This window comes from Oncorhynchus tshawytscha, unplaced genomic scaffold, assembly GCF_018296145.1.
Source record: "Oncorhynchus tshawytscha isolate Ot180627B unplaced genomic scaffold, Otsh_v2.0 Un_contig_4311_pilon_pilon, whole genome shotgun sequence".
Classification (NCBI taxonomy): domain Eukaryota; kingdom Metazoa; phylum Chordata; class Actinopteri; order Salmoniformes; family Salmonidae; genus Oncorhynchus; species Oncorhynchus tshawytscha.
In genome coordinates, this window is record NW_024608225.1 from 30,081 (window position 1) to 42,500 (window position 12,420).

The 12,420-nt window shown below is 44.8% G+C and overlaps 1 protein-coding gene across 1 annotated transcript in view; it reads right to left on the minus strand.

The window, feature by feature from the left end:
• Window positions 1-3,655: 3,655 nt before the first annotated feature.
• The window catches only part of LOC112217817 (uncharacterized protein DDB_G0283697), a 9,594-nt gene continuing 829 nt past the window's right edge, over window positions 3,656-12,420 (minus strand). Inside the window, exons 4-8 of the mRNA XM_042312960.1 lie at window positions 10,876-11,420; window positions 9,811-10,790; window positions 9,515-9,647; window positions 8,456-8,563; window positions 3,656-4,087 (exon numbers count right to left, since the gene is read on the minus strand). Coding sequence (XP_042168894.1) covers window positions 4,004-4,087; window positions 8,456-8,563; window positions 9,515-9,647; window positions 9,811-10,790; window positions 10,876-11,420 — 1,850 coding nt within the window. The 3' untranslated portion in view covers window positions 3,656-4,003. The remainder of the gene's footprint in view (window positions 4,088-8,455; window positions 8,564-9,514; window positions 9,648-9,810; window positions 10,791-10,875; window positions 11,421-12,420) is intronic.

Below are 12,420 nucleotides of genomic sequence, written 5' to 3' on the forward strand. Positions count from 1 at the left end.
TTCCAGACTTTAGATCAGTTATAACCCCATGTGAGATTTTCCCTCTGTGCTCTCAGATTTACCTATCAGAACATAGAAAATCCTAGCACTTCTCTACCATTGGCGGATACGCTTTACGAACAGCAAATAAGCCAATCAGCCGAGTACGGTGAGCGATTGATTTTTCTGCTATTGGCTAATCGTCCTGAATGCTAAGGAAACGAAAACTAGCACGTGGGTTAGATAATTCAGTAGGCGACCTCCAAAAAATAATTCATTTCAGTACTTTACTGTTATCTTTGGTGATTAAAAACTCATATTATTGGGTAAAAATTAAAATGTACTATTCAGCTTGCTATTAACCAGGAAGACAATCTTTCTAATGACGGACAAGGAAGATGATGACTCCCAGCACAGAGCGAATGAGGCTGACTCCGTTGTACTGAAACGGGGAGACATCTAACGTTACAAAGCTGCGGATTCAAAGAAAAGTTAGTCGTTACACAACTGTGCTCATGCACAATCACATTATCTATTGGTGTGCATTAGCTAACAATGCTTGACAGTCAGGTCAAATATTTGCCTGTACTACCAACATGCAAGCTATGCATCAGTGCCTGACCTCACTAATGCTCTTGTAGCTGAATGGAAGCAAGTCCCAGCATCACTGTACCAACATCTAGTGGAAAGCCTTCCCAGAAGAGTGGAGGCTGTTATAGCAGCAACAGGCGGACCAACTCCATATTAATGACCATGATTTTGGAATGAGATGTTTGACAAGCAGGTGTCCACATACACTACATAACCACAAGTATGTCAACATTTTATGTAAATTCTATCGGAACGTACTGTAATGTTGCGTTCATCTGGAGACACCCGAACAGACTCCTCCATCTTGTGTCTCTATCCTCTCTCCTCCAGGCTATGGGTCAGTGATGCAGATGTACCCAGGAGGGGGCCCTGGGAAGGCGGGGGCAGAGAGCTTTGGCTTCCCCTCCCACTTCCACGATATGCTCCATGAGCTTCCCATCTGTCATGTCAACGCACTGCTGGCAGGGACACTGGACACGGAGGCTAAAGACATAGACGTGGGTGTGGGGAATATAATCCTTTGACAGACCAACAATGCTATACTGTCTCATTGAATCAATGCTATACTGTCTCATTGAATCAATGCTATACTGTCTCATTGAATCAATGCTATACTGTCTCATTGAATCAATGCTATACTGTCTCATTGAATCAATGCTATACTGTCTCATTGAATCAATGCTATACTGTCTCATCTATTGAATTGATTGATGTATTGTCACCACTCTAGATGCTGGACAGGCCAATGGAGACAAGTCCAACCTGACCCAGAGAAAGCAGAAGGCAATGGGGGCAGCCCAGACACAGAGGACCAGAGCATGGAGACTAGTACCAGTACAGACCCTGCCGAGGACAAGGAGAGGGAGAAACGGAGAGAGATCAGAGTATGACAACACATAGTGAAGCAGCAAGTTGTCTCTGTTATTTGTCACACTTCCTGGTGCTTGTGTGCTCCAAAGATTTCAACAGTGTGTTGTGTTTCAGGCCCAGGAGAAGAGGAAGAAACTGCTGCTGCAGGCGGAGGGTAGGAACGCTGACGGGTGTTATTCTGTCTGCTCTCACCTCCCCACATAAGGTCTCTGTTTTAATGCCACTAAGTTACAGAGTGGACTCTAAAGCATGAACGTGCTGTCAGTAGACATGTATAAGCAGTAATAAACAGTATAACAGCTGCTTGGCACTAAGATTACATACCCCTGACACACCAGTTTTGCTCTGTCGGTGTCGTCTTGCACTGTCTGAAATCAGTCAAACATGGCAATGTTAACATCTTCATGTCAACACAAGTAACAAAACAGGAGTGCTTAGCAGTAATCTTGATCCGAGTGAGATGTCTAGTTAAAGATGATTGATGGTGGGGCTACAGCAGATGTCATCTGATCCTGTGTTTATTGATAGGTTTGTCGAGGGTTGGGGAAACTCATGTTTCCATGTAGTCTACAACCCTAGTATGTCTCTACACATGAGTTGCAATACTTTCAACAGGCCTTCTTCCATCCTCCTTCCTTTGAAGTACTCACTAATCTCACCAAATTGGTTAGGGGAGTTCTACTGTCTAGTTCTACTGTCTAGTTCTACTGTCTAGTTCTACTGTCCAGTTCTACAGTATAATATCTCTGGTTCTTCTCCTCAGGTTGGTGATAGCCAGTCGGTTTAACCCCTGTCCAGTTCTACTGGGCCTCATCAAGTTCCTCGCCCCCTCCAGACCCTTTGCAGTGTACTCTCAATATAAAGAGGTATGTATCTGAGTGTTCTCTAGTGTGTGTGTTGTGTATTTAATAAGCATATTACTGTTATTATTCTTTCTAGTAGACCCTAGTGTACTGCCATGTTCACCCGGTCGTGTTCACCTCTGTCGTGTTCACCTCTGTCGTGTTCACCTCTGTCGTGTTCACCTCTGTCGTGTTCACCTCTGTCGTGTTCACCTCTGTCGTGTTCACCTCTGTCGTGTTCACCTCTGTAGTGTTTACCTCTGTCGTGTTCACCTCTGTAGTGTTCACCTCTGTCGTGTTCACCTCTGTCGTGTTCACCTCTGTCGTGTTCACCTCTGTAGTGTTTACCTCTGTCGTGTTCACCTCTGTCGTGTTCACCTCTGTCGTGTTCACCCCGGTCGTGTTCACCTCTGTCGTGTTCACCTCTGTCGTGTTCACCTCTGTCGTGTTCACCTCTGTCGTGTTCACCTCTGTCGTGTTCACCTCTGTAGTGTTTACTCTCTGTCGTGTTCACCTCTGTCGTGTTCACCTCTGTCGTGTTCACCCCGGTCGTGTTCACCTCTGTCGTGTTCACCTCTGTCGTGTTCACCTCTGTCGTGTTCACCTCTGTCGTGTTCACCTCTGTCGTGTTGTTATTAAACTCTTGTCATTTCCATGTCTGTCTGTCTGTCTCTCTCCCTCAGCCTCTGATAGATTGCTGTACAAAGCTCAGGGATCAAGGCGGAGCGGTCAGCCTTCCTGGATCAGACATTACCAGGTACAGTTTGATGAGGCTTATACAACTGTCTCTGTGGAAGCGTCCATGTTTGTAATATCAGCACGACCTCTGACCTCACTGTCTCTGTGTGTAGGTGTTGCCTAAAAGGACGCACCCTGTGCTGCTGATGAGTGGGGGCGGGGCTTACCTCCTCTCCGGGATGACCGTTACTACAGATACGACTAAAGCAAAGACAGGCTCAACTACAGCAGAAGAGCCGGCCACAAAGAGACGAACTCAGAGACCACAGAGGGATGACACTATTGAGGAGGCCCAGAGTTTGTCTAATTTAAATCCTTGATGACGTGATTTACATATACTTGTGGAGGTGGGGATAGAATGAAGAGTCTCTCCCTCCTGCTACCAGTTCTAAACGGTTGTTATTCAGCCCTGGAGCTGCTCTCCAAAGCTCTAAGCTCCCAAATGTAGCATTTTGTTTGTATTTTATACTCTTTAGCAGAAAGTGCCATGATGTAAAGCAGCCATTTGCTATCACAGCCTCCTTACTGTGCTGCATTAGTGGGAATTTCAATAAATACAGTACTGTTAAAATACTATTACTCTTGATAACCAACTGTGTTGCTGAGGTATTAAAATCCTGAGATACGTGTTAATTTCAGAATAATTCATTTTATTAAATGCAGACTGAACAAACAAACAACCATTCAAAGGTCATGCGTACTTTAAATATATAGATATCCGGACAAATTAGCAAAGCATCTACTTTATCTTTATACTATCATACTTATATATGAACTAAACAGTCTCTTTTGAGAACATCAGCATTTCACAGGTACAAAGGTTAACACGGCAGAATTTGCAGCAAGGCTCTTGGATGTTAGTGGTTTTTTGTCCGGAACACTGACGGGTCAGTCTATCTCTCTCTCTAGTCTTTTGTTACTATCTCAGTGTGCTAACCTTGTGTATCTTAGCATCCCTGTCTGCATGCCTCTGCCTGTCTTATCTATTCACTCCTGTCCTCCTGCATCTTCTCAGATATCTTCTGTAACTCCATGTCCATAGCTGCTATGTTCTCCAGCTCCTTCTCCTGAAAACACAACACACACAAACACACACACACACACACAGAGAGCGTTATTACTGCTAAATACACTGAACAAAAATATAAACGCAACATGTGAAGTGTTGGTCCCATGTTTCATGAGTTGAAATAAAAGATCCCAGAAATGTTCCATATGTGCAAAAAGTGAAGTTCTCAAATTTCCTGCACAAATGTGTTTTCATCCCTGTCAGTGAGCATTTCTCCTTTGCCAAGATAATCCATCCACCTGACAGGTGTGGCATATCAAGAAGCTGATTAAACAGCATGATCACTACACAGGTGCACCTTATGCTGGGGACAATAAAAAGGACACTCTAAAATGTGCAGTTTTGTCACACAACACACTGCCACATATGTCTCAAGTTTTGAGGGAGCATGGAATTGGCATGCTGACTGCAGGAATGTCCACCAGAGCTGTTGCCAGAGAATTCAATGTTAAATGCTCTACCATAAGCCGTTTGAGAGAATTCGGCAGTAGGTCCAACCGGCCTCACAACCGTAACCACCTCCAGCCAAGGACCTCCACATCTGGCTTCTTCACCTGTGGGATCGTGTGAGACCAGCTACCTGGACAGCTGATGAAACTGGGTTTGCACAACCAAAGAATTTCTGCACAAACTGTCAGAAATGGTCTCATGGAAGCTCATCTGCGTGCTTGTTGTCCTCACCAGGGTCTTGACCTGACTGCAGTACGGCGTCGTAACCCACTAGTGGACAAATGCTGACCTTTGATGGCCACTGGTACGCTGGAGAAGTGTGCTCTTCACAGATGAATCCCGGTTTCAACTTTACCGGGCAGATGGCAAACAGCGGGTATGGCGTTGTGTGGGAAATGTTTTCTGATGTCAATGTTTTGAACAGAGTACCCCGTGGTGGGGTTATGGTATGGGCAGGCAGGCATAACACTACGGACATGAACATAGAGATACCTTGACGAGATCCTGAGGTCCATTGTCGTGCCATTCATCTGCCGTCATCACCTCATGTTTCAGCATAATAATGCACATCCCCATGTCACAAGGATCTGTACACAATTCCTGGAAGCTGAAAATGTCCCAGTTCTTCCATGGCCTGCATACTCACCAAACATGTCACCCATGGAGCATGTTTGGGATGCTCTGGATCAACCTGTACGACGGCATGTTCCAGTTCCCGCCAATATCCAGCAACTTCACACAGCCATTGAAGAGGAGTGGGACAACATTCCACGCACCACAATCAACAGTCTGATCAACTCTATGCGAAGGAGATGTGTCGGGCTGCATGAGGCAAATGGTGGTCATACCAGATACTGACTGGTTTTCTGATCCAGGCCTATCTTTTTTTAAGGTCTCTGACGAACAGATGCATATCTGTATTCCCAGTCATCTAAATCCATAGATTAGGGACACATTTATTCATTTCAATTGACTGATTCCGTTATATGAATTGTAACTCAGTAAAATCTTTGAAATTGTTAGATGTTGCATTTCTATTTTTGTTCAGTGTAGCTTAATGTTGGCCCCCATCCAAGGAAGAAAGAACATATAGGCATTTATTCCGTAAAAGTGCAAGCCTTTCAATTAAACCCCTTGCTCCTGGAATCTGACTCTCCCCTTAATTAGCCACTGCTTTCCCTGGATCTTAATACAGTCAATAGTGTAGATATTCCCACTACCGGAGTCCCATTGTAGGGGATGCTGCTGCAGTGTAGTCTGAAGACTGTCAGGATGAAAAATAATACCCTAGAGTCATCCATTCTCCCCCCTCCCCATTGTATTTCCTCGCTCCAGAGCAGGTGGTGTGATAGAGAGTTTATACCCGGGCCGACCACTATCGGCTCTAATAGGGGTGGGTTGTGAGGGGATGCAATAACTTCGGTTTTGGTGCAATCGCTGCTGCAGCCATGAAAACCATGCGAGGGAGAGAGGAGCAGCCTTTTTCTCTGCAGCTAGATGCACATTTTCTAAACGTGTGGCTTTATTACTTTCAGATGAATCCCACAGTGCAGAGGACACCATTTCTTTCAGGGACACACATCTCTTGTTTAGCCTACTATCATCACAGTGAAGACTGTCAGTGCCAAAGAACAATGTTGCAGAATAATATATTCATTACATTATTAATTTGCTTAGTGAACCACCACCACTATCTAGGAAGACGTGCCTGGAGTCAAAGGGCTTTTCTCTGTAGGCATTTGTACCTGCGCTCATTCATACACAGGCTGTTTCCATTCCAGAATATCAAGGCTCATTTTGAGTTGTGAAGCCTCAACCCGAGCCAGGTCTCCTAGAGATAAACATATGGCTTCTGCATGGTTATGTAACCAGGGTAGAGTCTCTTCCCATAGCAGACTACAGAGAGGTTAGAGTCTCTTCCTATAACAGACAACAGAGAGGTTAGAGTCTCATCCCACAGCAGACTACAGAGAGGGTAGAGTCTCTTCCTATAACAGACAACAGAGAGGTTAGAGTCTCTTCCCACAGCAGACTACAGAGAGGGTAGAGTCTCTTCCTATAACAGACAACAGAGAGGGTAGAGTCTCTTCCCACAGCAGACTACAGAGAGGTTAGAGTCTCTTCCCACAGCAGACTACAGAGAGGTTAGAGTCTCCCCACAGCAGACTACAGAGAGGGTAGAGTCTCTTCCCACAGCAGACTACAGAGAGGGTAGAGTCTCTTCCCACAGCAGACTACAGAGAGGTTAGAGTCTCTTCCTATAACAGACTACAGAGAGGGTAGAGTCTCTTCCTATAACAGACTACAGAGAGGGTAGAGTCTCTTCCCACAGCAGACTACAGAGAGGGTAGAGTCTCTTCCCACAGCAGACTACAGAGAGGTTAGAGTCTCTTCCTATAACAGACTACAGAGAGGGTAGAGTCTCTTCCCACAGCAGACTACAGAGAGGTTAGAGTCTCTTCCTATAACAGACTACAGAGAGGGTAGAGTCTCTTCCTATAACAGACAACAGAGAGGTTAGAGTCTCTTCCCACAGCAGACTACAGAGAGGTTAGAGTCTCTTCCCACAGCAGACTACAGAGAGGGTAGAGTCTCTTCCCACAGCAGACTACAGAGAGGGTAGAGTCTCTTCCCACAGCAGACTACAGAGAGGTTAGAGTCTCTTCCCATAGCAGACTACAGAGAGGGTAGAGTCTCTTCCTATAGCAGACTACAGAGAGGGTAGAGTCTCTTCCCACAGCAGACTACAGAGAGGGTAGAGTCTCTTCCCACAGCAGACTACAGAGAGGGTAGAGTCTCTTCCCACAGCAGACTACAGAGAGGTAGAGTCTCTTTCCCATAATAACAGACTACAGAGAGGTTAGAGTCTCTTCCCATAGCAGACTACAGAGAGATTAGAGTCTCTTCCTAATAACAGACTACAGAGAGAGGTAGAGTCTCTTCCCACAGCAGACTACAGAGAGGTTAGAGTCTCTTCCCATAACAGACTACAGAGAGGTTAGAGTCTCTTCCCATAACAGACTACAGAGAGGGTAGAGTCTCTTCCCACAGCAGACTTACAGAGAGGTTAGAGTCTCTTCCTATAACAGACTACAGAGAGGGTAGAGTCTCTTCCCATAACAGACAACAGAGAGGGTAGCGTCTCTTCCCACAGCAGACTACAGAGAGGGTAGAGTCTCTTCCTATAACAGACTACAGAGAGGTTAGAGTCTCTTCCCATAACAGACTACAGAGAGGTTAGAGTCTCTTCCTATAACAGACTACAGAGAGGGTAGAGTCTCTTCCCACAGCAGACTACAGAGAGGTTAGAGTCTCTTCCTATAACAGACTACAGAGAGGTTAGAGTCTCTTCCCATAACAGACTACAGAGAGGGTAGAGTCTCTTCCCATAGCAGACTACAGAGAGGTTAGAGTCTCTTCCTATAACAGACTACAGAGAGGGTAGAGTCTCTTCCCACAGCAGACTACAGAGAGGTTAGAGTCTCTTCCCATAACAGACTACAGAGAGGGTAGAGTCTCTTCCCACAGCAGACTACAGAGAGGTTAGAGTCTCTTCCTATAGCAGACTACAGAGAGGTTAGAGTTTCTTCCCACAGCAGACTACAGAGAGGGTAGAGTCTCTTCCCATAGCAGACTACAGAGAGGGTAGAGTCTCTTCCCACAGCAGACTACAGAGAGGGCAACATCCAATATTGGACTGGTTCATAATTTTCATAGCGTGAAAAAGGTTTTCTTACTTCAATATAAAACAGGATTGTGGTGTCTAAGAGCATGAAACATCCAAAACCTTCTGATATGTCATCTTTCAAGATATATTTTCTGAGAAGTTGAAGAGGAGGCTTATGAAAAGGTAATTCACCATTGAATTGTTCTGTGTCATGTTTCATAAAGGTTATTTGTGATGTTCAAATGTTACCTCCTCTGGGGTTAGAGATACGCTCCTCTTCTTTTCCTCGTCTGCCAGCTCTGATTGGCTGGCCAGCTGGTGATTCTTATAGGACAGCAACTTCGCCAGTTCCTCCATCTTAGCCAATCAAATCACATCACACTTTAGTTTATTGAAACATTTCTGTACAATTAAAAATCAAATTGGAAACAATTGATAAGCATTATGATTAATATAGATCCCACTTTAAATGCCGTGCAGCTTATAAAGGCTTCATAAAGCCTTCATGAACACTACATACATGTGCCACAAATCACTCATCTATAACTGTATGTCATGCTCTATAAAGGGTTCATAAATGTGGCATAACTGTGACATAACCACTTATGTCAAATATGACATAAACCTGCGCTTTACAAAAGGTGCCATAAGCATTGCTTAATAAAGGCTTTATAAATCACATTAAATTGAGGCTTCACAAAGCATTTATAACCATCTCGGTAGAGTATTGCAATGCCAGGATAGTGGGTTCGATTCCTGGGACACCCATACATAAAAATGTATGCACGTATGACTAAGTCGCTTTGGATAAAAGCTTAAATGTTCTATTACTCTAAAACAATTGTAGGATGGCCCAACCTATTTCCCTTATGAAGGTTTATGTGTCGGTCCACTAGACCTCCGTGGACAGAGAGTCTTGGAAGGAGATGAGGTGTACCGTGACTAACATGACTTCATCAAGCACAACATGTCACCCTTTATAAAGCAAATGTTAATATCACATTTGACATAGTGGGTTATGTCACATTTGACATTGGTGATTATGTTACACAGTTATGCCACATGTATTAACCCTTTATAAAGCATGACATACAGTTATAGATGCTGTGTGACACATTTATGTAGCGCTTATAAAGGCATTGTGAAGGCTTTATGGAGCGTTTTATGGACAACATCATTTAAAGTGAAACCTTAATATATAAATTAAAGAATAATAAAAGTGATTGAAAAAAATAATTAAAATAGCTCAAACTATACAAACTAATACAGGAGTAGTCCAGTCTAAAAATGTAGGTTGTACATAGAAACCTTATGCAATGGTGTGTGTGGGTCTATGCTTCTCTTCCACCAGGCGGGGTGGTAGTATCCTCTGTAAGCCCAGGGAGAACGTTTCTCATACACCTCGCCCTCCCCCAGTAGACGACTCTTCTCTGCCAGGTACCTGTCACACAAACACCAGTTCAACCTATATACTCAGTGTTTCCCAGACACAGATTAAGCCTAGTCCTTGGTCTCAAAAGCATCTGTCTAAAATGTCCTTTGGTAAAAATTGTTATGGTTGAAGATTTATAGCCTGGAAAAAATATGAATATGTAGATACACACCTCAGAGCCTCCTGCCTATCCCTCTGTCTCTCGTCCTCCTCGGCATCTCCATGCTTCTTCTCCTCCTCGTGTTCGTCCGAATCGCCCCTTTGTTCCTCGTCTTCCTCCTCTGAGGAATCCCCATTGCGTTTGTGATGCTTCTTGTGGTGGTACCTGTGAGTTGGTTTCCAAATCCTCTTTTCTCTCTCATCCTCATCTCTCATCATATCCTCATCTCTCTTCTCCTTTCCATCACCCAGACTCCAGGACTCTTGGCTGCGTTCTTCATCTGGCTCCTCTCTCCCTTCTTCTGAAAGCTCCTCATCACGTTTGTGGTGTTTTTTGTGGTGGTATCTGTGTGTGGGCTTCCAGATTCTCTTCTCTCTATCCTCTTCCTCCTCTTCCTCTGACTCTTCTGATCTCTTCTCCTCTGATTCCTCGTCCGATGAGTCAGCATCTCGTTTGTGGTGTTTCTTGTGGTGATATCTGTGTGTGGGTTTCCAAATTCTCTTATCTTTCTCCTCCTCCTCTTCCTCTGAAGGATCTTCACTGCGTTTGTGGTGCTTCTTGTGGTGGTACCGATGGGTGGGTTTCCAGATCCTCTTTTTTCTTTCCTCATCATCCTCCTCTCTCTTTTCTTTCTCATCACCCAGACTCCAGGACTCTTGACTGCGCTCTTCGTCTTCTTCATCTCGTTTGTGGTGTTTCTTTGGGGTGTACCGATAGGTAGGCCTATATCTCTTCTCCTTCTCATCGCCCAGGCTCCAGGATTCCTGACTACGTTCCTCTTCTGGCTCTTCTCTCTCTTCTTCTAAACCCACTTCGTCTCGTTTGTGGTGTTTCTTTGGGGTGTACCGATAGGTAGGCCTATATCTCTTCTCCTTCTCATCGCCCAGGCTCCAGGATTCCTGACTACGTTCCTCTTCTGGCTCTTCTCTCTCTTCCTCTAAACCCTCTTCGTCTCGTTTGTGGTGTTTTTTGGGGTGTACCGATAGGTAGGCCTATATCTCTTCTCCTTCTCATCGCCCAGGCTCCAGGATTCCTGACTACGTTCCTCTTCTGGCTCTTCTCTCTCTTCTTCTAAACCCTCTTCGTCTCGTTTGGGGTGTTTTTGGGGGTGTACCGATAGGTAGGCCTATATCTCTTCTCCTTCTCATCGCCCAGGCTCCAGGATTCCTGACTACGTTCCTCTTCTGGCTCTTCTCTCTCTTCCTCTAAACCCTCTTCGTCTCGTTTGTGGTGTTTCTTGGGGGTGTACCGATAGGTAGGCCTATATCTCTTCTCCTTCTCATCGCCCAGGCTCCAGGATTCCTGACTACGTTCTTCGTCTGGCTCTTCTCTCACTTCTTCAGAAACCTCCTCATCACGTTTGTGATTGGGTTTCTTATGATGATACCTGTGCGTTGGTTTCCAAATCCTTTTCTCCTTCTCGTAGTTGAGGTCCCATGACTCCTGGCTGCGATCTTCGTCCTCCGGTGTCTCCCTCTTCTCCTCCACAGACTTCAGGAGGGCCTCGATGTCTTTCACATTGGCCCCTGGTGCCTCAGGCTTAGGTTCATGTTCTTTGCCCTCCTCTTCATTAGTCAGCAGCTCATCACTTGTCTTCTCCACAGGAGCAGCATGTTGGGCACCTGTAGAGGGGGTGGACAATATCCACAGTGTTTACTACTTTATCCTTGTCTCATATTGTCCAACTCAAGCCCAACTCTGCAAGTTCCCCCTCAATTCAAACATTACAGAGACAGAAGAGCTACTCGGAGGCAATGGCACTTTTTTCCAGCACTGCACTGACACCTGATTCAACTAATCAGCTACTCATAGACCCTTGATTAGTTCATTTTGGGGACCATTGTAAAATGGCTCTCAACAATATATGGGGAAAGCATTATCTGTCTCCCATAGTAGCATATTTAAATTCAGCTAAGTAGAATTTCCATCAATAAAGAAGCAAATGCTAATTTAGGTGTCTCTACTCATCTCCTCAGTTGGTTGCCAGGTTGCAGCTCTATAGCTCTGGTCTCTGTGTCAGCCGAAGCCCCACTAGGTCCTATGACCTACAGCAGTAACCCTGTGTAATGTTACTGTCAAGCAAAAGGGTCCACTCCCGTCAAAATATGTCCACACAGGAATACAGCATTAAGCAGACCGATAAGCAGATCACCTGCCTTCCAGCCTTCAGGACAATGACTCCCATTGTTAGGGCGGAGACAAGACCATCTCCTCATTATATACCGTACTGGTATCTCTGGTTGTACTCATTCTTTCACCATCTCTGCCTCCAGTCTGCATCTCAATAGTCTAAAGTGGCTTTATCTGCTCGTCTCCTTTCCTACCATTTCCATTGACATTACAGAGAAAGACAGGCAAAAGTGATTTATTGGTAGCATCATGGCAGACCAACATTTTACATTTTATTCATTTAGCAGATGCTCTTATGCAAGCAACTTACAATTAGTACATTCATCTTAAAATAGCTAGTTGGGACAACCACATTTTTCCTCGAAAAATAGCTATCAGCAAAGTCAGTGCTGGTGGAGGGGCAGGGGATGGGTGAGTCAAGTGCACGTGTTAGTTTATGAAAGGCAAGTGCAAGGTTCATTAACTCCAGTCTTGTAAACAAACACTGACATC